The following is a 26453-nucleotide window of genomic DNA, read 5'->3' as shown; positions in this document are numbered from 1 at the left end:
TCGTCATGGAAACCGAGTGCAAACCAGGAAATATACCCACAACATTTTACAAATATGGGAATATTTAAGAAAGCACAAAGTTTCGGTGACTTTATCGGCACTAAAGAACCCGTGATTTGTAACGGCAGCGTTTTGACAGTCAACATCTGGTTTTGAGCCAAATGTTGCAGCTACATTTCCATAATCACAATTAATTGTCAGCGGGTTTCCCATCCGCTTCCCGCATAGAAAGCTCGTGTGCGTCTGCGCCACAGACGACAGTCCGCTGGCTCATGTCAGAGCTTCTTCTTCTCCCGCTGATTCACGAAAAAAAATTGCACAATTCCGTTGCCCATTGGGCGGAATCCTCCAAGACCCTGACACGAAGAGAGTGGCGTTTGCTGAAATCATAGGCGTGGTTTTGGATGAAGATGCTCCGTCTGCTCCCGTTGGGATCCCCACCTGCCCTCACACCGCGTTTGTCACCGAGCCAGCTGGAATATTCCTGAGCTTCAAGACTCCACAGCAAGCGTCACATTATATATTTATTATTATTGCTTTTGTCTCGGAGGGTTTAGATTTCTTTTCGTCTGGAGGTTCGGTGTAATTACGGCGCTGTGGGCGCACGGGTCGCCCGGTTTTATCACCTCCAGAGCGGCGGTGGCGCACGGAGATAAACAAGAGCGGACATTCGCGTGGCCTCCAGGCAGAAGCGGCTGCAGCAGCGGTGGGAGAGGAACCACAGCGGAGACCCTGGTTCATGTGTAGGGCTGTTCGACGCGCAAGTTGTGCCCGCTGCGGATCTCAAGGATGGAACATACACACAAGATACCCAGCAGATCGCTCTGGCTCGGCTTACTTGTGGTGGCGTCAGTTATACTTCTAGTGGACAGCAGGAGACCCAAGCCGCCTCGCTGTCCCTTAGTGTGTACATGTTCCAAAGATAACGCGCTGTGCGAAAGCGCAGGACTCATCCCTCGCAGCTTTCCCCGAGAAATCACATCTTTGTAAGTTCTATTTAATATTGTTTTGAAATAAAAACCCACTGCAGCGATGAACGCAACATGCTTAGCTCTACCTGCTGGTTAAGACGTGGATTTTTCCGCCAGTACTGCATAATAATTGCATATCCAAGGAACAGACTGCAATAAGTGATCGTCAGTCTGTGCTGTAAGCCTAAACAGTATGCGTGTGTGTGTCGTGTTTTCCCCCCCACAGATCATTTGTCAAGTCTGAATTCACTGAAATTCCGAAAGAGAGCTTCATCCTCACGCCTGCTCTGCATCTCCTGTGAGAAATCTCTTAGGAATTTTTACTTTTTTCTTGCTTTTCTTGCACTCTGTCGGTCCCCAGTGAACTGATCAACGCCATGTTTAATGTTCAAGACATTTCCCCCTTCAATGATGCTACACATTATGATAGAACGGGTGTTGCTGTGGCTATTGATTAGGTTGGAGAAGCCTTAAACCCAAAAAATCATTTGCTGAAAACGTGGTTTTCCTGCATCCCTTTTCATGGCATGGTGATTTTAAATCTCTCTGCTAGGCTTTCTTCCAAGCCTTGCATTAAAATGTCTCTGTGTATAATAATGTGAATCCAGTAATTTACGGGTAATTCCTTCTTTTGATGAGGGAATTCATTTCCTCATTGGGTGGAGTACTGACAGAGACACTGTGTCTAAAAACAGACATGCAGGCCTGCAGGAATCCTCAGAGAGCACAGATCCGTGTCTTAAAAGTATGTGGTTTACAGTTAGCAACAATGGTTTTCTATTAGGCAAGATGTATTTTTATTATCCACTCGCTGACCCTGAATAGTAAAAATATTAACTTGAGATTTCTCCATGCAGCCTCTTCACAGCCAACAACCTGGAATCTATAAATGAGGATGCATTCATTGGTCTTCCTCACCTAGAATATCTGTGAGTAGTTGGTACAAAATTATCCTTCAAGTTGGTTTTTTGTTTTTTTGTTTTTGATTTTGTGATTGTTTTGTTGCATTTGCCTGACATTATCTCCCGTCTCCTGCATTTTATCCAACAACTTTTCAGATTCATTGAAAACAACCAAATCAATTCGATATCAGCGCATGCTTTTCGTGGACTGAAAACCTTAGTACACCTGTAAGTACTTTTTCTTTTTTTACTAGAGGTATTAAAGAAACAAACACAACAGTTGCACGGGGATTTAATTTTGTGACCTATTTCATTTAAAAATCTAATCACTGGTGACCTGCTTTAAGAGGGAGAACAAGAGAAGCTTTCTCTCATTTGCATCAGACATTGTAATCTATGTGCAGGTGCAGACAAGCACTGTTCCAGTAAAACGCTGACAGTTTTTATTGCGCAACTTGTATTGCCACATAGACACTTCTCCCAACATTGTGCAGCTGTTATGAATATGATTACGAAGCAAATCCCGCCACCGTCAATGTCCACTGTAAATGAAAGTATAATATTCTTTCATTACAGATTTGTGAAAGTACATTATAAGTAAAAACGCTCTGAGATTTTCTTTTATTGATGCAATAATATTTAAGAATAGGCTCTAAAGAAACTTATAAAATACTACCCAAGTCTTCTCAACAGGAAAAAGCCTTTTTTCCACCGTCTTCATTGTAGCAGAGAAAGCCATAAAATGGCTGAGGAGGCAGTGCTAAAAATAGCTTAATGTTTCCTCAAACCCACAATAAGCAATGTTCCTGCTGTACTCTCCAGGGTGGCAATATGTGCCCCAAGCTTCTTAACAGATATCTGTGTACATACAGAAATACTGCATAAACAGATTATTATTTAATAGTTTGAGATGGTGTGGCTATGGGGAGGGGGGGGGATGCATGCACATATAATCAATGTGGTATCCAGAAACTAAGCACAATTTTTTATCTATTTTCAGGAGTCTGGCCTACAATAATCTTGAGACGCTGCCCAAAGATTTGTTCAAGGGTCTCGAGGCCTTGACAAAAGTGTAAGTATGAATTTTACCTTTGCCTAACAAAGAGATTCATTGCATTTCAATTTACATGTGTGCTACTGAGATAAATGAGTTTTCTGTGCAGCCTTCTATATATAGAACACTGTATCATTATTCCACTTCAGCCGAGGCTCGAAAAATGTGTGGGCAGCTGGTGCTTTTAACACTATTAAAATTGCATGCAGCAGTGAGGAAAGAGATAAGTTTGCAATCTATCACCCACTGAAGATGTCCGGTTCTCCTTTATAGTCCCCCTTGATGATAATAAGGGCAAAGATTGAAGCTGTGAGGGCCACAGAGCAAAGCTAACAGTAGTCACACTTCAGTAACTCCAGCTTTTGGGAATTAAATGCATTCATAAAGCAGAGGCCTTTCTGAATGCATTTAATACAGCATGCGGAGTTTAGTTTGGTGGTGTTTTCCCTTTAGAGACTTGAGGGGGAACCAGTTCACCTGTGACTGCAAGCTCAAATGGCTGGTGGAGTGGATATACAGCACCAATGCCACCGTGGATCAGATTTACTGTAAAGGCCCGGCCTCGCAGCTCGACAAAAAGATCAACGACCTCCTGCCACAGTCATTCGACTGCATCACTACAGGTGGAGTACAATAAATACAGTTGTTTTCTCTCAAAGTTTCACTGGATTAAAAAAAAAGTTATTTCAAGTGGGTGTTTTTTGTTTCACTTGCAGAGTTTGAATCCTACCAGTCCATGGATTTTAACTCCATATCAGTGGAAGCATTTTCTTTTGGGAATGACCAGTACGTTGTGTTCGCTCAGCCCTTCAGTGGGAAGTGCAGCTTTCTAGAGTGGGATCACGTGGAGATGGTCTTCAGAAACTTTGATTTTATTGAGAGTAAGTGAAAGATGCATTTTTTTGGGAAAGGGCTGTGCAAGTTTGAAAGGAGGGGTGATTCAAACCTCTCAATGGAGATAATTATTGGAGGTGAAAGATATTTATTTTTTATCCTGTCTTCTGCTTCACCAGGTACATCCACGGTGGTCTGCAAACCCCTGGTCATTGACAACCAGCTTTTTGTCATTGTGGCTCAGCTGTTTGGTGGCTCGCACATCTACAAGCGTGACACGTCCGCTAACAAATTCATCAAGCTCCAAGGCATCGACATCCTGCGAATCCGCAAACCAAACGACGTTGAGACGTTCCGCATCGATGGCGAATTCTTCTTCGTCATAGCAGACAGCTCCAAGGCCGGGTCCACCACCATTTACAAGTGGAACGGCAATGGCTTCTACTGGCATCAGTCCCTCCACCAGTGGTATCGGGACACCGATGTGGAATACATGGAGATCTCCTCCAAGCCTCACCTGATCCTGTCCAGCAGCTCCCAGAGGCCCGTCATCTACCAGTGGAACAAAGGCACCAAGATGTTTGACAGGCGCACCGACATCCCAGAGATGGAGGATGTTTACGCTGTGAAGCATTTCCAGGTCAAAAACGACCTGTATATCTGCCTGACGCGCTTCATTGGTGACTCCAAAGTGATGCGCTGGGACGGGGCCCTCTTTAGGGAATTGCAGACCATGCCTTCTCGTGGCTCCATGGTATTCCAGCCCTTCGCTGTGGGAAACTGGCAATACGCCATCCTTGGCAGCGATTACTCTTTCACCCAGGTTTACCGCTGGGATGCCAAGAAGGGCGAATTTGTTCGATTTCAGGAGCTGAACATACAGGCACCGAGGGCCTTCTCTCCAGTTTCCATAGACAACCGTCAATTCCTGCTGGCCTCCAGTTTCAAAGGGAAAACTCAGATCTATGAGCACCGGATCATCGATCTGAGCAACTGAGCTAATTTTTCTTCTGTTGCAGATTGGTTGGTGGGTGAATTTTGTGATTTTTTTTTTTTGTCTAGACAGCAGGCTGTTGCAGCAGATGCAGTGCTGAACAACTCAGAAAGCGTTGATCCTAACTTGAGAACAGCAGCCATTACTCCTACTGATTTTCAAACTCTTCTAGTTAAATTAGTGCACAGTAGATTAAAGGATAAATGTATGCATCTCAACCAAGCATATGACCGAGATGCATTTTGAGTCCAGTGCATGCACCTCAAGTTAGGATTAGATCGCATATGTTGTCAAGTCATTAATGCATGACCAGGGCCTTACACGGGCCGTCCCATCCCAATAAATGCAGATCTATGTTCACTAATACATCTAACACTGGCCAGTAACTTTTTAATTTTTAATGTGTGTTCAGCCTTTTGTGTCACTCAATGTTTATACATTTCTAATGTCATATATTTATCTACAGAAACAAATGAAATTGTACTTTTTAACCTATTAACATGTTTAACTGAAGAAATCTGCCAAAATGAAATGTTTACATTTTTCCTGTCTTTCCATTTGTAAATGAAGCTTTTAAGAGTTTTTAAGAGTTTACCAACGACCGCGACAGATTATTATTAGATAATTGTTGGAGAATGATTTGAAATGATGCCTTTGATTTGGAAAATATCAAAGGTTAGAGTCTACTTGTATATCCTTGCAGCTTATGCTTTTATTGTAATAGTTTGCATAATGTTTAAAGTATTGAAAATACAGCTGTTCACAACTGGGAACTATTGAAGGTATTTTCAACCATTTTTGGGCACTGAAATGAAGGAGGACATTTGTCATAATGCTTTACCTTTGACTAATGTGACTGACTGTGTCATAAGTAGGATTGATATCATGCAATTTAGAGTCAATAAAGCTTAACATTTCATCGGAGCTCCCTGCTAGTGCTGTGTAGCATGATATGTCTTCAGTGTGACATACTTAAAGCCAAAAACACAACAGCATATCTAAAGTACTGTGCAAAAGTCTTGAGCCAATCCTCATTTCTTTATATTTTGATAGGAAAGGGCAATTTATTCAAACATACATGGAACTGATTATACATCAAAAATGGTTAAGATTTTCAGTCCAGTTCTTTTGTAATTTGGCACACTTCACCCTTCCCTAAGAATGGCTTTCTCACAGCCATCCTTCCACTGAGACCTCTGATCAAGCTTCAGTTAAGAGCAAATGGATCAACTGAAGGGCCATTTGAATCTCTTTGGTCCTGTGTCGGGTCTTTGCTGGATTTCTTTTTCTGTTTCTTAATGACATCACACTCAGATACTGTTAATTGGTTAAAAAAAAAATGTATGCCTTCCATTTCTTTTGTCCTCCACATGTCTTAGAATTTTTCCAAGGCCTTTTCAAAGTCATTTTTCAAGCAATAACTGTTTGGGAAACATCTTATTTGTACACAAATACTATTTTATGCCTGTCAAACTGTGATCTTTGACATCGTTCATAGGCTCTGTGGTTTCAGTGTCCAAATAAGGATGGCGAGGGACCTTCAGAAAGCCTGGAGAACTACTGCTCAAGACTACTTAAAAAAATTTGAAGAACATCTGGCTCCTCGGATGTAAAGAAATCAGTGGTGACTCGAGACTGTTGCACAGCACTGTACTTCCTTAAGCTAAATGAGGCAAACTGTCCTGAACCCTAGGTGTGTAATTATGTCAGATATGAAAAAAATAGGAGTAAAATAAATACAAACAAATAAAATCCTTTTTATTTTCTCCAACAAAGTGCACGCCTCAAATCTACAAAGCAGCACATTACAATGTAATGGAATAAATACAATAAAATCCGCTGAAATTAAAAAAAAAAAAAAAATGAAAGAAAGAAAATTAACACACAAGCAAGGAGATACACAAGTACCTGCACAATCACACTGGTGGCAGGACTAAATCAGGCTCTTTAGAAAGGCTCCATCAAAGAAAAAATAAAATGCCTCGTCGTGGCGATCAACACGTCATGTATCATCCTGTCAGGCGCTTTCTAAAGTAAACCAATTTAAACCCTGCTGTTTTTTTTTTTCTTCGCAATTGAGGACTACCAAACTAACATCAAAGAAATACAGGTGCATACTCTCATGTTCATACACATCACCCTGGAAAAGTTGTGCAATTGCAGCAGGACCTCCAAATCACCAACCTACTGCCGAGAGAAAATAAAGTGAACACAATTTCAGTTTTAACTGAACTTACTACTCAAGTCTATGTGGTGCAACTTAGTGTTTTTTTTCCATAGGCAAAAAAATATAACATAAAAGGCAAGGGAACAAATCCCTCAATTTTCCACAAAATAATTTAGTGCTTTTTAAATAAAATTGAAAACACTATTTTCATATGGTGGCTCTTAAAAAAAGAAAAAAAGAGAAGAGAAAAAAAAAAACAGAGTGAAAGATTAATGCTCCAAGAGACATCAATTATATTAGGAAAGAACTCAAATCCCATGAAAAAAAAAGAAGAAGACAGTATTAACAATAAAAGTCTGTACAGAACGCTAAATTAATATACAGTACAATACAGTACCTGCAGATGTTATGCATACAGTACAATTCTCTTTTTACATATGGGCTCCAGCCTGATCTATATACTGACTTAACACAGGTGGAAAAGCGTCTAGTTTAGCATACGGTAAGTTTAATGGTTATTCAGCGAGGAGAGTAGATCTTGTAGTAGGCGTTTAGAAAAAGAAGACTGAAAACATTATTGCAGGATGGTCATCTTCAGTTGCATACTGCATGTGTTACATAAATGCGTCTTCTGACGTGGAGCAGCGGGCCGATGAGAGAGAGAGAAAGAGAGAGACAGAGGGCCGGACGGAAGGAGAAAAAAAAAAGCTGGGTTAGCTGTTTTTTTTTTTAAATGTTTTCTTTTTTGCTATCTCTCCGTCACAGACGTTAAACTTTGCAATATCTCTCTGATCCACTACCCTGTACAGTACATTCGTGGCCAGTATTGCACGTTTACCAGCCGAGTCCACCCTGATACTGCATGGCGAGGACCGTCAGTGCTGAATTTTGTCCTGCGAGTCGACACTAATCCAGTGATGAGATGAGACTGCGACCAGAGAAAAGACTGACTGGGGCTCCATCTGCTGTCACAGTTTGAGCTCGTTGGCAATTTTGCAGGCGATGTTCTTAAAGGCGATGGACGTGCCCGATATCCTCTTGAAGCGCACGCCGTTGAGCGAAAGGCGGGGCAGCTTGCACACCTCCATCTCCCACTGGACCAGATTGTCCTGGCGAGCGTCGCCGTGGACACAGAAAAGCAGGAAGCGCTCGCGCTGCTCGTAGTCGCAGCTGTTGGCGTCCAGGACTTTTCTGATCTCCCTCATCATCTCCGAGGGCTCCATGGAGGAGGTGGTCTTCATGCTCCAGGTGAAACGCAGGGAGCGAGGCTTTGAATCCCGACTGCCGTCCTCCTTAGTCTCACCAGACGCACTCCTGAGCAAGAAACCATCATGGAGAGAGTGAGAGCGGGGACAGGGGAAGTAGGCAGAGGTGGGTTTCACGTTCTCCGTGAACTTGACATCTCACAAATTCTTACCTTGGTGTTTCTGTCCTGGCACTGGCCTCTCCCTCACTAGGCACCCTGAAATAAACCAGGAATAGACTCGTTATTCCCTTGGGATCATATCAACACATGCAGCCCTGCCCCGACTCACTACTAAACACCACCCCCATCATGACTGGACACAGAGGGGGTGTCAGGCATCATGCCAGGAAAGAATCCACACTCCTGGGTATCAGGGTTCAGCACACAATGAGGTGACTGTGACGGTCTTTGTTTTGAGGGTCATTCTATTATAGCTCACATTAACCAAATGCATCATCCCATCTAAAATACGCTACCTTTCCTTAATCCCCACTGATCTGCAAAGAGCGGAAAAGCTTTTCTACACAGTCCATTCGGCCTCTGGATTTTTGCCGGGTCTTTTCTGTTAAGCTCAGCCAAAGGATGGGGGAGAATAAGGAGAGGAAAGCTAGCAACTTGAGAAGCAGATATCTGGTGGCTTAGTACAGAAGAAGCTGTTGAGCCGTGAGGTTTGTTTAAGAGGCAGTGGACACAAGGGAAGGAAATACAACTGCATAACAAAGGGTGTCAGTAGGCAAGGACGTGGTGTAGTGGGCAAGTACGCAAGGGGTTAAGGAAACACGGGCCAAGGTCATAGTGGGCACAAAGAGGTTTGGTTTATTTCGGACGGGGGTGACAAGTGCAGCAAGCGTTATGTTCTCCTACCTCTGGGTCGACCTGAAAGACAGAGCTCTAGGCGGGGAGAAAAGGAGAGAAAGCTGTGAGCCTCCACCAGATGGACCAGCGTGAAGGTGCTAACTGCTGTATGGATGACGAGGGGTGGCAGTGTGGATGTGTGATATTCACAGAGGACTGGGGGAAACTATGCAGCATTTATAGTAAACAGGCAGAGAGCGTGACGCTTCCTTCATTTTTATACTTGGAAAGTTCGCATAAAGGAATCCGAACAAGCGTCGCAACTCCTTTAATCACTTCAGTAACTTTTACACAGAGACACACAGTACGTCCAGGGATGATTTTTGTTGTGTATCGAGATTTGAATGCATCTAATAATTTGTCCAATGACTGATACCTGCAACATAATTCACCTCACCTCAGCTGTACTTTTTATTTTGTTAAACTTACACAGTGACCATGATAAAGCTAACACCTGGTATTGTTAATGTGAGCCTGTTAGCATGTTTTTACCAAGTATAGCCTTACAGAGCTGCTAGCATGGAAGGAAACTCAAGTCCTTTTCTGAACTGCCTTGTAATCTATTTAAAAAAATAACTGTATATTAATTTGGTGTCAGACTAGAAAGAAAAGTGACTTTCTGATTTAGATAATTAATGTACAGTACTGTGCAAAAATCTTGAGTCACTGCTCATTTCTTTATAATTTGTTTCCAAGGAGCGTTTTGGTATAAATTGCCATCAATAAGTATAAAGGATGGCAGGAGAGAGTGTCTACAGTCTTCTGTAAAACATGCTGGAGTCTCCTGTTGTGGTTTGGGGCTGCATTTCAGCCAGTGGGGTTTGGGATCTGGTCAATAATGGAATAATTTGCATGCAACAGCATCTGAAAAATGTCTGGTTGGCAGGGACTTCATTTTTCAGTCCCTGTGTGTTGATCCCAACACACAGCTAAAGAATACTTGAATAGAAAACAAAACACTGATTCAGTCGTGGATTTGCCATCTCAGAGCATCAAACCCAACATTATTTCTACATGGCAGAAAAAAAGCAGCTAACACCCAAAGAAGAGCTCTGAATGTCCTTTAGGAAGCCTGGAGAAATATTCCTCAAGACTACTTAAAGAAATTACAAGACAGAGGTTGTGTTGAAAAAAATAAAAGTGGTCAAACCAGATGTTATTTCCATGTATGTTTGCACATTTAAGTAAATCACTGCACTTGTCTTCCATTATCCAAGCAAAATAAGAAGAAACGAGCGGTGGCTCATGACTTTTGCACAGTACTGTAAGTTTGAACAAAACAAAGCAGGAAGAACGACTTCCTGATCTGGAAATGGGACTACACCAGGAGCACATGAATGTTTCTCCCTGTAGAACCTGCATTTCCCTTCAATAATAAAAGCACCTTAGCACAAAGGAAGTATAAATGAGTAAAGTATGGCTTTACTTCCTGTAGTTTTGAAAGCGTTGAGCTGTTCTCAGTCAAATATTTGTTGAACATGTAGCTCTGAGTTTGAGACCACGGTGGTACAATAACTGTTGGGTGCAACGACTCTAAGGTACAAAGCACTGACCTGCGGACAAACTTGGAGGTGATCTTGCTAATGATCCCTGTAGAGGTGCCCCTGCGTTGTTGAGCGAGAGCCCCCGTATCATGAGACAATGTGGGTGAAGCTGGAGGTCCGTTGTAGGTGGCGCTGCGGCGGTCTCTGAGCTGGGCTCCGTGAAAAGTGCTGCGACTGGTGGTACCACGGGGGAAACGGTTCTTCTCTGGGGTGCTAATACTGTGTGCAGACGGAGAGGTGGAGGGGCCGCGTGGAGACGAGCTGCAGAATAAGAAAAACGCGTTGGAGGAGATGAACATCTGGCACATTTCTGTTTGTATTTTAGAATGAAGTTATGGTATTTCTCGATGAAAAGTACATTTTTAACGCCATTGCTGAATCTGAATCACTGTGTGAGCGTGCAGGGTAAAACAGCAGTTTGTGACCATCAGACTGTTTTTAAAGACACAGACCGTACATTTAATTGTTCCATTTCAAAGCAATGGATAAATAAAAAAAAAATTAACTAAGGTGCAAAAATATATCTGTTCCAACAGATGTTTGTAATTTGTTTCTGAAGTGATGACCCAAGGACATTTGCTCAACATTGTGATTCTCATTGTTAAATGTTGAGGAGCACCTGCATGATGATCTGCGAAAATAAACATAATGATTATTTTTGTTTCATGATTATTTTTGAGCTACAGCTATCAAGGCATATACCAATTCTTACCATTTTTTGGACATATGTACAGCTATTGATTATTATTTCAGTAATCAAGTACTCTATCAGTTATTCCATTGATTAGAAATTGCAACGTTTTGCATGTGTTGAAGAAAAAAATAATCATTTATGTGCCATATTAAATATAATTTTTAAAAGAAAACATTATGTCAAATGCAAAATTAAGTAACCACAGTACAATAAGTACAATAATACTAAAAAAAAAAGGTTGTGCAGTGCAAACACCTGGGGGGTGATAGCACCAAATCTCCTGAATGAGGTAGATCTGGTGTGTGCTCATGATGTGCATGTGTTTTGTGCATGTATCTGTGTGTGTTATATTCTATATTAAGTAAACCTGGAAAATTATGTTCCTAAAGCCTTAAACTAAATATGGTCTTTGCCCCCTTCAGAGTCACAGGTATCACTCCAATGAAAAGTAGGACGACTGCGGTCATCCTACAGCAAGCTGGCTAAGTTAAACATCGCGCCAGACTTTAAAAGTTTAAAAGTTAAAAGTTCATCTATTCATCTCACTTTCTACACATGTGCTTTTATTTTAACCTCTGTAGCTTTACTGTAGAATTCATGCTGTGTAAAACAAACGGTGGTGGATGGGAGCAAAGTTCTCTTTTCTTCACAATGGCGCTTGATGAACACATAGTTTGGTTAACGAGTGCTATCAGCTTTTTCCCAGTAAAGGTTTTAAAGTTGATTATAAGAACGAGCGGTTTCGTTTTGGATGCTAGAAAAATGTTTTATTTCACTCCACCTGAGCTCACCATAACACGATAACAGCTGTGTGTGCAGACCGATTCCGGCCCCACGTTAAACTGGTTAGATGGTGACGACTGAGCGCCATACAGTCATGGATTAAACAAAGCACTGAACGTTTCTTTTATAATTGAGTTATTTAAGTTACTTGAATCTTTGCAGCCCTACTATGGAGATTTATTTTCTTCCTTTTTAATTGTAAAATTTCAAAATAAATCTGAGATTTTAAATCATCATCTTGACATTTAACTTATATACTTAAATACAGCATTGTAATCTCCATCACCTACTCGGCTGCTCACCTGGCTTTAAGCTCTGTGTTGTCATCGATGGGGGGCAGTGTGCTCTTTGAAGGATGCCCTGATGATGACATAGACTTGGTGTGACGAGGTCGTGTGGAGCTCATTGCAGTCGACGGGGTACTCCCTGACACCTCGGTTAAACTGGAGACCGAAGCAGAGTACAGATAAAGATAAAATGTTCAATTCACATTATTTATACAGCATATTCACAAGTGTGAAACCACAAGTTTCTCATTTGTGGCTTTCAAAAAAAAAAAAAAAAAAAAAAAAAAAAAAAAAAAAAAAAAACAGGCATAGTGATGCTCATAGGCATGGAAAAACATGCATACACAGTGTTTTCACACCTGCTCCGCTTAAAATCAAACTCTGGTTTGTTTTGCTCCTTGTCGAGGGCGGGCGGCTGATGGCCGAGCCTTAGCCCTAGCCCATGGAGCCCAGTCAGGTGACACCCAAAGAGAAGACATTGGCATGCCTTCTTGTAGACCAGGGGTGGGCAATTCCAGGCCTCGAGGGCTGGTGTCCTGCAGGTTTTAGATCTCACCTTGGGTCAACACACCTGATAACTAGTTGGTTACCAGGCCTCTGGAGAACTTCAGGACATGTTCAGGAGCTAATTTAGCCATTTAAAATCAGATGTGTTGGTTCAAGGACACATGTAAAACCTGCAGGGACACTGGCCCTCGAGGCCCGGAGTTGCCCACCCCTGTTGTAGGTGCTGTAGGGGTCATGTTCAGTGTGTGTCAGATGGATGGATAAAGAGAGAAAGAAAACCTTTAAGCTGAGCTAGCTACCAGGTGTGCACTGCAACTTTGGGCTACATGCCTTCCTGTAGCCAGGTAAGCCTTGCATTCTGGGAAGCAGCAGAGTGCACAAAATGTAGCAACTAAGCATAAAATGAACCCACTGCTTGCCAGCCCAGATCACAACTCTTCCATCCTGTTATTAGTTTTGTTGCTGTGCCCCAGGCACTTCTAACCAATAAGCAAACTCAGCGTTCTCATGTGGTTTCTAGTGACGCATTTTAGTTCACTTGTATCTTTAAGTGTATGTGAAGAAACCAACACAAAACAGAGCAAAGTACTACAGGTGTGAAAACTGATCTGTAGATTGATCTAAATGTTAGCACGTACCTGCTGTCTTTGCCATTGGGAATAGCTGAATAGCGGTCAGTGGAGGATCGCTCACACACGTATGTGTTCCTGCGAGTCATAGACCCGTTGGTCTGTTTGTGCAGAGAGACAACAGAAAAAAAAAATTACTGTGAATCATATAAAAAGGACAAAACGTTTTCTTCAATATTAAACACGGCTCTGTCAAAAGTTGTTTATTCAGGAGTACGCAGTGTACAGTGCCCACTTCCTCACCCCCACAGCACTTGTGGTTTTCTTCCTCTCCTGCACCCCCAGGGGTGAGGCAGGAACGTCTCCTTTTGAAGTGCTGAGCTCTAGCCGGCGCGCTCCGTCCCACTCCTCCCTGTGGTCACTTTCCACGCTCAAAGCCTGGCCACGCTTTGTATACGATACCGCCGGCGGCACAGACGGACCCACTAGGAGAGACGCACACACAAACACACGGGATTGGACCTACTTATGTTTAACCAAGCGCGTCCTTATTTCTACACCTCCAACATTTAAGCTTTCAGGAGAAAAAGAACAGACGAGGACAGTATCAAGCAAAGCCAATCCAAGCCAGGATTTATACATCATCGAATCTTTCAGAGGCAGCATCGACACATTGTTTCTCGAGTTATACAGATACAGAAGCCAAGGTGAGCACATATCAAGCAGAGCTGTTCCCTCCACATGCTTTGAGGTGCTGCTCCTGAGGGAGCTGCAGGAAAGCAGCAAGCCAGAAGATGGCGCCAAACACAATGGCCCCACAAGACTTAGGAGGAAGCTGCTACACAACCAGTGCAGTGTGCAGGCTGAGTCACTGATTTTGAAATTTAAGTGTTGGTTCACTGTTTAGGAAAATTAGACCACATTAAGCAAACAAGTTAGTCTGTCGAGGTTTTAAAGACTTTTTTTCCCCCACCATAAATAAATCTGAGAGCACAAGGAATGGAAAGTTCCTAAATTAGTGTCAACGGTGGGAAAATGTTTCTGTTGTAAAGCTTATTGAGGTCTATTCAGCAGTGTACACTCATTCGGCCAATCATCAGTGACTGAGAGTAACTTCCCTCTACACAACACGCAGCACTCTCAGAGCCGGGAAGGATGAGGTTACTTTACTTGGCTTCTCTACGACACCACCACCACCACCACCATCATCATCATCCCCACCATGATCACTGTAGCGGCGCTGCTTCTGATTGGTCGAGATGCTGCGCGTGACCTTGGGATGGGCGGGAGAAATGCTGGAGCTGTTGTTGATGTCACTGGTCGGCCGCTGTCGCTGACCCAGGATGCTGTTAGCCAGAGGCTCGCTCCCTTCGAACTGCAACGTGAAGGCAGATGTGGTCACATGACTCACTGCAGAGGTGATGTAGGCGATCAATGAGTCGCAAGTCAAACAAACTCACCTCCGGGGCTTTTCTTCCCAGGAGCAGGTAAGTGGCCATGACTTCGTCATATTTTTGATTCTGCAGGGAATCGGTGATCTCATCTTTAGGGAAACCCATCGTCACCATGAGCTCTGAGTGATGGAGTCAGTTAACATTAGCGGCGAGAATCCCAGAATTTTAAATGACAAAGAATGAGATCAACACAAACACACACCTATTCTAGATGAATCACTGAAGTCCGCCTCAGGCTCGATGTAAGGTTTAAGCTCCTCCTCCTCGTGACCTACATTCATCCAGTGGTCTTTCATGATTTGCTGACAAAGAAAGAAGGCAATTAAAAATCATGCATGTCTTCTTTAACGGCTCGTAATTAATCAGTTATACAACACGCAACAGGAATTTGACGAAAGTCTGACAACATGGCGATCAATTGTTATTATTACTGGAGAAATCTTTACTATTGAGCCTGGGTCTGAGTGCAGGGATGATATTGACCTGTAAACAATGAGTGTCCAAACACTATTTGCAAAGGAGAAAAACTCATAATCAGTGATGGGAATAACGCTGTTACAAGTAATGGCATTACTTTTTTCAGTAACGAGTAATCTAACTAATTACTTTCCTATCGTTACAACGCCGTTACAGTTACTGACAAGGAAATGTGGTCCGTTACTATTTTTCAACAAACAGAAGGTTGAAGCTGTGTTCAGCTTACCGCATCTTATATCAGTTGCACGGAAGTAGCTGTCTACGCAAGTAATCTGGACGCTACAGCTTTAAGCAGCTGTGTGCGCTCCCGCGGACGATAATCACGATCACTGTCTAGCACAACACCTGGAGCTCAGGGGGCAAAACAATCGCATGAGAGCTGCTGTTTGACTGAGGAAGAATAAAGTAGTCATGGTAAGCCAATCACATGACCACTTAAAGACAAAACAACAAGGTGAAATATACCAGTTTATAAATTGTGTTGATAGGCCACGTAAAACCAGAGTCATGATAAAAATGACTCTGGTTTTTTCCTCAATAGCTTAGTCGCGTTTACTGTCTAAGGACAGCGCAGCAAGCACTCTCTGCTTATGAGCAAAAAAAACAACAAAAAACTTAACTTTTTTTAACTTTTAACTTTTAAAGTTTTAGGAGTGACGGTGAGAGAGAGAGAGAGAGCAGAAAAAGAGAGAGAGCAAGTTTTGAGATGTGAGAGATTTGTGACGTTTAGCGTGTTTTGAGTGTGTAGTTAATGTGTTGTCTTGTGTAGTTAGTGTGTAGTGTTGTGGATAGTTTTGTGTTGTGTGTCAGAACAATGAGGCGACTGCTGTCTCCAGGTAGAAACAGGAGTGACACACCTGCTGCTGTCAGACCTGCAGGTATCAGGCTGTGATATTTTCCTTTATAGTGGACAGAAATTATTGTTTTTGGAGTCGCACAAATAATTTGTGCGGCATCTTATTGAATGCAGAACAGCTGATTGTTCTGTAAATAGTTTGAAATGGTTATTTAAAAAATCAAGGTAAAAGGTAAATGGATGCAAATAACTTTGTTTGCAAAACTTGTGCATAGGATTTTAAAATTGACAATTTATATTTGCATTTAAAGTTATGAAATATGATTCATTAAACATGTTTGTGGTTGTTACAGTAAAAAATATAACTTTTTCTACTCAGATTTTATGTTTTTTGTCTGATTTTAAATCAATTGTGTTAATACAGTATGTCAAAATGAAAACATAACTGTAAATTCAGACACGTGAGGTTGTGCTGAAAAGAATGATACCAAACAAGACAAAGTAAATAGTTTTTAAAGGTAAAATGTGGAGAAAAAAAATCAAAAGTAGTTAAAAATGGCCAATTATACCCTGGACCCCAGAGGGTTAAATGTTTTTTTTAAAGTAACACAATAGTTACTTTTCAAGTAATTAATTACTTTTGGAATATTGTAACTCAGTTACTAACTCAGTTACTTTTTTGAAGAAGTAACTAGTAATTATAATTAATTACTTTTTCAAAGTAACTTGCCCAACACTGCTCATAATAATGAATGCACATCGTATAAGGATTTTGCACACAAAATTAAGGATTATTTCCATTCCATTTAGTTTTTCTGTTGATGAAGGCTGTAGTGAAATCAAATTTTAAGTCCACTCTTTGAAGAATATCATTCCTCTGACAGGCTATAAAATTAAAACCATTCTTTTGTTTTCCACCAACCAACAGTGGCAATTACCTGCTTCCATGACATTAAAACAATATTCCTCCACATGGTTACGACTGTCTTTTTGACTACTTGCTGGAGAGGAAATAACTGTTAAGCTGCATCAATGCAAACACAGGTATTACCTCCAAACTGCCTCGTTTCACGGGATTGAGCACGAGCAGTTTCTTTAGCAGGTTTTCACAGTCTGTGGACATGTAGAAGGGAATACGGTACTTTCCTCGCAGGACTCTCTCTCTCAGCTCCTGCACACCAAAGTCGCAGACAGACAGGAGGAGAATTTAGCAACAAAGTTTAACAATAAAAGGAACAGCATCATTTTTCCCATGTAAGCCATTTGAAAGGAGCAGACCCCAGCGTAAACAACACAATCGCTCTATAATGTTGCTTATTTACTCATCAAGTGTGCACTCAGTAGCTATTTAGAGTCAAGTGGTGAATGCCAGTCAAATATTTATTCTCCTATGGCTCCGTTTTGGCTGGCTGTGTTCACATGCTGTACTTGTGGCTGTAAAGATATTGATCAATGCGCCTATAACACTGCAGGTCATTCAGCCCTGCTGTGAACATTAGTGAATCTGACTAAATTTAGTCCAAACTGTTGCTTTATTAAAGGAACATGAATTCATGCGCATGTCTCATTACACACAATACACAGTAAATTCCACCTTTAATTTTTTATGGTTGAAGTAACCACCTCGTGTGAACATCATAAGTCTGTCAGAATGGCTCAGATTTTTTTTTTTGGCCCAACTTCATTTAATCAGGCTTTTTGGAGTTCAAGCTATTTCATACTCAAACAGAATTATTCAAACTGATGAATAAAAGATCTAATTACTGAAACTGTTACGGTTCAGCTATAATTATTTGGACAATAAATATTTTTTAATAAAATGCGCTGAAGTTCAGAGGAAAAGATTTGCATTTGTACTTTTACTGTTGGTTTCTGTTTTTTCTTCTTTCTATACGACTTGTCTCTCAAAAAGCTTTTCCTCACTCTCAACTGTGATGTGGACAATTAATAAAGGAATTTGTAACTCAACTCGAGAGCAACACCACAGTTGTACTAACCATGACGAAACCTGGTAGAAAAATAACTCCTCCCTTTATGTACACTGTATCAGTGTTTTCTATTGTCTGAATGCACACAACTGAGAATATCTGCAAGACCCAAGTGCAATATGATCTTAAGATCAGATGATTACATAAGCATTTTATCTGAAACACACAGAGCACTTTATAGACATGTGGACAGCCAGAGGTGGAAAGTGCTCACAGAGGAAAAAACTTTTCCAAGCTTATCACCAGTTGCAACATTAAAATTTCCAAGTAGTTCCTGAGTCAATATGAACTACTTAGAACAAACAAACAAACAAATAAAACAGCTGCCCACCTTTAGGTTCTGTCCATCAAAGGGCAGTGAGCCGCTGACCAGTGTGTAGAGGATAACCCCTAGACTCCAGACATCCACCTCTGGACCATCGTACTTCTTCCCCTGGAAGAGTTCGGGAGCAGCGTATGGCGGAGAGCCACAGAAAGTATCCAGTTTGCTGCCCACAGTGAACTCATTGCTGAAGCCGAAATCAGCTATCTTGATGTTCATATCTGCATCTAACAACAGGTTCTCTGCCTGCAGTGAAGAGAAAAAGAGGCAAAGCACACCGTGGACTGTCAACACCGACAGGAAGTGACTGATGTGGATAATCGTGAGGAGAAATTGTCTCACAAACTTTCACCTTTAGATCTCTGTGTACTATCCTCCTCTGGTGACAATACTGCACTGCAGACACAATCTGAAATATTAAAAAAACAAAACAGGCATCATGACAGTAATTAAATACATGTACAATATCATGTACATTACATAGAAATGCACACAAACTGCAGCCTTTTCTTTATTGATTAATCTACCAGTGTTTGTTCACAAACTGTTTTCGTTGGACTAGCTGGTGATTCTAAGGGCGCTTTCACACCGATAGCTTGTTTACTCTGAATCAGTTGATGAGTTTGTAAACTAGCAGCTTCATCCCAGGGTTTGGTTTGTTTGACACAGACAAAAATCCAAGTGAAATCCAAGTGAACCAAAACGCATCACAACAAACCACGTGAGAACATTCAGCGCACTCATTGGCTGGGGCGGGAGCAACAAAGGTATATACAGGAAGAAGGTGTTGGGTGAGAAAACTGAATTTACATTCATTTCAGTTAGTTGCTAGCCCATGCAGACCTTTGCACATCTATAGTATCTTCCTGCAGTTAGAATAAAAAACTAAACAAAAATACGTTTCTACGGGATTTTTTTTTTTTAACTTAAACTTGTAACATACACCAGGGTAGTTGGTTCAGATCGGGGTTGGATTACGTTCACACCATAAATGAACCGTTCCAGACCACCTCCCCCCAGCTGTCACGGTGCGGTTGTTTTGTCTGATCACACCTGAACAAACTAACCGCATGAAAGGGGAAAATTAACCAGAATCAGAGTTCGATTTCCACAGGTGTGGAAACCCCCTAAATTAGCCACAGATGTGAATATAACTGCAAAAGACTAGCTACCTGATCAGGTGCACCTCGCCTCTCATGCTATGCCAGCTGGAAAAAGCTTCAGACCCTCCAGTGAAATTAATATTTGAATTAGCAGTTTAAAAAAAATAGAAGGCTGGATATTGTATAAGATTTTTGCAGTGACATTGTTTATTTGTCTCAAACCGTGAGATAAACAAACAAAGAGAGCTTTCATGCAAGCGAAACATTTCATTAGTATTTGCACATGATCTTTAATCAAGCTATTATTTAAAAGAGGCCACAAACCTGCATGCACTCAGACATAAATGAACACATCTGGATTTTGACTCTGTTGACGTTACACCGAAGGAAAAAAAATAAATAAATAAAACTGAATTCTGTTCACTTTCAGGCCAAGCATGAAAAGGAAACTAGTAAATCCACAAACTACTGTAGATGCCTTATTGCTCCTGCAGCACCACTAGATGTCAGAGCAGCATCTAAAAGGAAGTTGTTCCCTCTTTCCTCTGCAGTCAGTGATAAAGCTTGATCTTGGTGCATGCAGTCTTCTCTCAAAAAACAGTAAGGGAATGACGACAGAGGCGTGAGCGATGCGATACTGATGACTCACCTGTCTGAACTTGGCTCTGGCCTCCTTCTCCTTCATTCTGCCGTGAGCCACTAGATAGTCAAACACTTCACCTGTAGAAAGAAGAAATATATAATTATCAATAAGTATATTGATACAAATCACATCAATAACCATGTACTAATGCTTGCTTTGAGGTAACCCAACAAATAACATGTTTAATATTTAATTTGAAATGGTGAGTAGCTGGAGTGACAGATTTGTAAATAAGCATTTTTGCAATGAATATTAGAGTTAAACTAACACAACAGAGTGACACTCGGAAAAAAATAACAAAATGTCACCTGTTTGGTGGACATGAATTAATGCTTCACTTACCACCACTGGCATACTCCATCACCAAATAAAGAGTCTTCTCTGTTTCAATCACCTCAAACAATTTCACTGCAGGAGAAAGTGGGGAAAGGAGGCAGAGATGAAGTAAATCAAAAGCTAATTGAAGGTTGTGATTTGGTGTAAGCTGAGCTTGCTGGTCTGGTCTATCCTAATGCAATAAAACTCTTAACAGAGTCTGAATGGTGCCAGCATGGTACAAAGTGGCATTAAACCATTTGCTAACTATGCTTGTACTTTTGTACAGTCAGATCAAGATGTGATCATTTCTTTATATTTTTCTAGGAAAATGGGAAGCAGGTTCTGCGATTTATTTAAACAAGTTCAAACACACAGTAGATAAGACAAAACAGAGTTTCTGCAACTCTAAGGAGCCTAAAAGTCAATATTTGGTATGACTACCTTCATTCTTTAACACAGCCTGAACTGTAGTTTAAGTAGTTGTCAGGAATAGTTCTCAAGACATCTTGACGGACATTTAAAGCTCTTCTTTGGATGTTGGCGGCCTCTTATTCTGTTTACTCTCAAGTTGATCCCACTCTGCTTTTTCACCCAGACTCTGGGGAGGCCAACATGACTGATAGTGTTCCTTTGTGTGTTTTTCTATTCCAGGTATGCTTTTACTGTATTTGGCAGTGTTTTGGGGATCACTGTCACGCTGACGAATGAAAACCTTTGCTTCAATCAGACACTTTCCAGGTGATATTGCATGGCATGGAGGAGATTTCCCTGCAGCCAATGTTCCAAGAAAAACTTTAAAAGACCTTAAGAAAGCCTAGAGAACTATTGCTCAAGACGAGCTAAGAAGAAAAGAAAAAAAATGAGGTGTGGATCATGAGTTTTGGACAGTATTCTAAGTAAAAGAATAATTTGCAGAAGGAAAGTACAATCTTCTCAAAGTGTGAGATGTTTTCATGGATAAGGCAGTAACTTAATGGGGATCGCTTGTTACACAGTGTGCTTTCACAGGGAAATACTAATCCAAACTCACTGAGGGTCTTGTAGGTTGCTGTTTGGGCTTACCTATATTTGGATGATTCAAAATCTTCATTATTCTGACTTCCCTGAAGAGCTGTAGAGACAGACAGGAACATTTAATGCACCCACAAACATGTCAAATGAAATTACAATCAATGAGCACTTAGTGTCAGCTCGGGCTCTGCTGGGAAAGCACTTATTAAGCACTGATTAGAGGAGTTAAGTGAAGGGAACTCAGCCACAATAAATTACACGCATCTTCGAAACCATAAGAGAACCTGAGGATGACAGGACAACTGGACTGTGTGAAGCAACATGGCGCAGCGACAACATTGTGCTAAACCCTGCCCTACACAGACAGGGTAGAGAATTACATCTCCACCGACACGCTGCAGTCCAGCAAGCCAATCGGTTGTCCAAACAGCCAGTCAGCAGCATCGAACGCACAGCCAGCCACTGCAGAGAGGCAGTACACAGGCTCAGAGCCAGTCAGACATCTGCTGCCTAATGTAATCATCTTAGCATGCAAAAAAGATGCAGAAATGATGCTGATGCCTTAGTCACATAACTGTAGAAAACAAAAAGTAGAAGAAGGTTCCTCTACTGCAGAGGGAGAAAGTTTCTATCCAGCCACAGGAGGATAAAGGAAAATCTAATTTATCTGAGCCCCCCTGTGCAACATCTGAGTGATGAGTCAGAAAGCAGAATCATTTAAAACTCAGTCTCGGCACGGCTGTTTATGTCAGACGAGCTTCTGCAGCCACTTAGAGGTGCTGTTGAATCATCTACATTCTGCCGATTCTCAGCAGAGCTCTGCTGAGGTTGTGTTTGAGTGTTAAATTTCAACGCCAACACGACTGGGATTTCACACCTGAGGCAGAACACAGATTTTTGCCATTTGCTGGCTTCGACTCAGTGAAAACTGAGCGACGCTTTGATCCACGGTCTTTTCTAAAAACGAGGAAAAATATGTCGTTATCGAATGTGTCAAATTAAACGAAGAGAATGGATACTGTATTGTGGTGTGTGTGTGTCTATATGAGCGTGTTTGTTCGACTTCTTTCAGTGGCCTTTTAGGTCTTACATAAGTGCCGGGATAGTCTATGTTTCTAGGTCATCAAACACAGCTATTACACCAGTGTGAGCAGGCCTGACTCTGTGGGACCTCTGAGCCACAGTCTGGTTCAACAACAAGCAGGTACTCTAATTCTTTCTTTGGGTCCCTGTCTCTACTTGCTCACCTGCCTCACTTTTTCTTTTCTTCCTCTCATAGCATCCAAAAAACACACCCACGCCCACACACGAATAATGCAAGAAAAAGTCTCAAGTTTTCTTAAACCTAAACAACACTTTTTCCCCCAAACAAGTGTGGTTTGAAGACTAGCATAGATTATTTCCCAGTGCCACAGAGCTCCGTTGTTGTCCGGAAAATATTAAAACCACATCAGTAAGGCACGCTCGGTGACATTTTCCCTCTTTACAATGTAGATGGGCACTGTAGTTTATTCAGAGGCAAGCCCACACTCCTCCCACTGCTCTAAATGTTCTCAACAGTACAAAATAAGCAGTCCAAGACATTTTTTTTGTAAATAAATCTTCATCATAAAGTTTCAAAAATGTCCTTTTCATCGTCATGTTAATGACATTTATTGACAATAGCAAAAAAAATGTAATTATATTTCATCCCTATTAAGTAAGCGAGCTTCTTTGGCGTTTCATGACAGATCACAGTAATACAGACATATCTGAATTTCATTTTATAGCTTTTCACCATTTTAATTATCAGGCCCAAAAGAGATGCACTGGCCAGCTGAGTAGCACCAAAAGGCCCGAAAGACCACAGAAGACAACTAAACCGCATGCTAAAAGAATGATTTCCATTATTAAGAAGAACAACTTCTCAGCAATTAACCAAATCAAGAACACTCCTGAGAAGGCAGATGTATAACTGTCAAAGTCTACAATGAAGAGACGCCTTCATGAATGCAAATGTAGAGGATCTACAAGGTGCAAACCACTGGCTACACTCAAGAACAAGAAGGTCAGGTTAGACTTAGGCAGGTCATACCACATGACCTGTCTAACATGGTGGAGGCTAGGGGTGGGGGAAAAAAATCGATACTGTGTAGTATCGTGATATTTTGTTTGCTAATAATGTATCGATACAGGGACAGCAGAAATCGATATTTTGTTACAAAAAAGGTTTTTGTGCTCTGACTTCAGAGCATGTTGATCCTTTTTCTGAGCAAGAATCCTGACATTCCTTCACTGTCCAAATGTGTTTAACTTTTTTTTTGGCAGCAATAAACATGACAGTTTACTTATTTTAATTTAAGACATGTTTTATTTTAATTAAGTTTAAAACTTTTTATTTAATGTAAAATTATATTTTGTTTTAATTTACTTTCAAATTCTTCAGTTGCTGAAGGGGCTGCATAGTTTTCATAAATTTCATAGTTCAGAATAGCTATAATTGTACCAGATGGTTGCATTCAGTTAAGTTGGGCTAGACTGTAATACAAACCGTTCAGTTTGTCAACAATAAAACTGAAATGAGAGAAAGACTGAGTGCGAGACTTTGATATTAGATAAAATGAATATTGATAAAGTTTACCTTCATGTACAGAATCTGAATATCGCAAAATATTTTAAAAAATTGCAATAATATCGTATCATGCGTTAAGTATTGTGATAATATCGTATCGTGGGATGTATGGTGATTCCCACCTCTAGTGGAGGCGGTGTTATGCCGTGAACATGTATGGCTGCTAGTGGAAGGAGGTCACTGTTGGGTCGCCGGTGTTTACTGATGATGTGACAGCTGATAGAAGTAGCAGGATGAATTCTGAACAAGTGCACAAGGCGATATTCTGTGTGCTCATTTCTGCTCATTTCGCCAAATGCTGCAAAACTGAATTAACAGCACACAACCTAAGAGTTTCTCAAGGCAAAGAAATTGGATATTCTTCAATGCCCAAGTCAGTCACGTGATCTCAACTCAACAGAGCATGGTTTTCAGGTACTGAAGGCAAAACTGAATGCAGATCGACCCACAAACAAGCAGCATCTGAATGTGGCTGCAGTGACGGGCCCTCACAGAGGATCTCATGGGAGGAAACAGCGTTTGGTGATCTTTAGTGACTGACTGCAAAGGATTTTAATCCACCTATCAAAAACAGTCCTTATATTTAAAATTATGTTAGTTTGTCCAAATACTTGTGAGCAACTATGTATGAAAATTAAATGGTTAATAGGAAATTTTTGTTAAACATCTTTGCATTAAAGCTGAAAGCCTGCACTTCCATCACATGTTGACTGATTTCAAATTCACTGTGCAAAAACTTTTAGCATCCCTCTCATGGCTTTGTACCTAATCTGTGTGATCTATTTCTGTACTAATATGAAAACACAGTTTACAGCATATTAACAGGCATATAGAGTTCCTACAGACTGAGTGTATGGTGTTCACTTGTACGATATATACACACTCACGTTTATACATTAATGCAACTATTTTGAGATTGACATTTTAAAGGAATGTGTGCATGCAGATTTTATAGCCTGAATTTGTTATGGGACAAAAATCTTCCTGATCCAAGTGCCTCAGAATAGCAGGCTTCTGCATGGCAAACCTTGCTCCATACTCATCAACTGCCATGTTGGCCTGAGAGGTTCCCCCGTGGTAACAAAGTCAATTAGAGTGGAAACACACTGACACAATAACCAGAAGATCTACCGCACTACACAAGAATAAAAAACAAAACACCCCCACCCCCCAAAAAAAGTTACACATCCTCTGATACACATCCATCCATGCACGTGCTTTAATATCTGATGCATTGGTCAAGACAGAAAATCTGTAATATTCTGGATGAGTGATGAATTATAGAGGCAGTGCTTTATCTCAGTCTCTTATCTCTTCCCGTCTCTGCCTTGTTCCGCCTCTCTTTCTCTCTCTCGTTTGCGTCATTGCCCTAAAGCCCCTCACATGGGAAGCACGCGTGCAGCCACTTGGAAACAAAAATTAGAACAAATCTGAGAAGGGCAGTGGAAAACGACAACAACAAACACTGTGTCTGTCGATATAAGCTCAATAAGGATGTAGCCACCATGCAGGCTGACAGGAGATAATGAGTTAGCGGTCTTTGATCCAATCTACTATTAATATCAATAATATCTACAGATGCAGGAGGGGGGGGGGGGGGGGGTCACAGCCTGGCATAAAGCAGATTTTCAGGTAGACAAGGATTACAGAAAGAGCTACAAAAATAACAAATTTGCATCACACACATCATTTGCAATGCGGTTGATTCTCAGTAGTCTGTGCCAGTGACCTACTTCCAGCCACCCAGAGGCACCCAGTCTCCCAAACTAGCCTTAATTACAGCAGTCCCCATACAGAAGGAGCAGATATCAGACTGGGAACACTTACAAGAACTGGCTGGACTATTTCAGTCACAGCGGCACAGCTGCTCATTCAACATGGAGATTATTGATAGGATGAGTAGTCTGGAAGCCCTCATCCCTCTAATGGGTACGTGCGTGCATGTTTAAAGTGCTCAAATATTACATAAAAAAACCACATATCAGTAAATAACCATAGCTTTCTGTTTTTCCAAGAAAGACAGTGAGAGACAAAGACAAACAGACGGGCATCACTGATATTCAGGAAACAATCCCATCCTCGACTCCCAAGGTGCTAAAACCCAACAAGAAAAGGCACACATCTTTTTCAATCACTCTGCAACTATGAGCCACTCGTTATTCATAATCCACAAAACCAAAACACACTTTACTTACACCAAACTCATTTTAACGCTTGTATAATATGTCTTATGGAACAGAAAATATTCACAAACATGTAAATCTGTGCATATCTTAGCCAGCGTTTCAGTTGTGTTATGATTCACCTCAAACACAAGTGCTGC

At 41.2% G+C, this 26453-nt stretch overlaps 2 protein-coding genes across 3 annotated transcripts in view; one reads left to right on the top strand and one right to left on the bottom strand.

Moving 5' to 3' along the window:
- Positions 1–81: 81 nt before the first annotated feature.
- LOC120714950 (leucine-rich glioma-inactivated protein 1-like) lies at positions 82–6717 on the top strand. The gene is made up of 8 exons (XM_040001615.1): positions 82–986; positions 1198–1269; positions 1829–1900; positions 2030–2101; positions 2874–2945; positions 3381–3550; positions 3644–3808; positions 3941–6717. Exons 1-8 carry the CDS (start codon positions 790–792, stop codon positions 4756–4758), a joined length of 1638 nt encoding a protein of 545 aa, XP_039857549.1. The 5' UTR covers positions 82–789; the 3' UTR covers positions 4759–6717.
- A 58-nt stretch (positions 6718–6775) lies between these two features.
- mark1 (MAP/microtubule affinity-regulating kinase 1) overlaps positions 6776–26453 on the bottom strand; it is a 36022-nt gene continuing 16344 nt past the window's right edge. The window contains exons 4-18 of one of the 2 annotated variants that reach the window (XM_040001612.1): positions 21571–21619; positions 20533–20598; positions 20197–20267; positions 18797–18853; positions 18454–18690; positions 17186–17305; positions 15064–15163; positions 14868–14980; positions 14578–14782; positions 13711–13892; positions 13477–13568; positions 12347–12487; positions 10577–10828; positions 8340–8384; positions 6776–8236 (exon numbers count right to left, since the gene is read on the bottom strand). In XM_040001612.1, coding sequence (XP_039857546.1) covers positions 7891–8236; positions 8340–8384; positions 10577–10828; positions 12347–12487; positions 13477–13568; positions 13711–13892; positions 14578–14782; positions 14868–14980; positions 15064–15163; positions 17186–17305; positions 18454–18690; positions 18797–18853; positions 20197–20267; positions 20533–20598; positions 21571–21619 — 2076 coding nt within the window. In that variant the 3' untranslated portion in view covers positions 6776–7890. The remainder of the gene's footprint in view (positions 8237–8339; positions 8385–10576; positions 10829–12346; positions 12488–13476; positions 13569–13710; positions 13893–14577; positions 14783–14867; positions 14981–15063; positions 15164–17185; positions 17306–18453; positions 18691–18796; positions 18854–20196; positions 20268–20532; positions 20599–21570; positions 21620–26453) is intronic. The other variant, XM_040001613.1, reaches the window with a different exon arrangement.

This window comes from Simochromis diagramma, unplaced genomic scaffold (assembly GCF_900408965.1).
Source record: "Simochromis diagramma unplaced genomic scaffold, fSimDia1.1 OVJJ01000421.1, whole genome shotgun sequence".
NCBI classification, from domain to species: Eukaryota; Metazoa; Chordata; class Actinopteri; order Cichliformes; family Cichlidae; genus Simochromis; species Simochromis diagramma.
This window is presented reverse-complemented; position numbering and strand designations above follow the sequence as displayed.

Bases quoted from the DNA above. Each gene is read 5' to 3' on its own strand.
- LOC120714950 (XM_040001615.1), top strand. From the start codon at position 790: ATGGAACATACACACAAGATACCCAGCAGATCGCTCTGGCTCGGCTTA. The intron at 987-1,197 runs GTAAGTTCTATT...TCCCCCCCACAG, and splicing joins CCCCGAGAAATCACATCTTT to ATCATTTGTCAAGTCTGAAT. The intron at 3,551-3,643 runs GTGGAGTACAAT...TTTCACTTGCAG, and splicing joins ATTCGACTGCATCACTACAG to AGTTTGAATCCTACCAGTCC.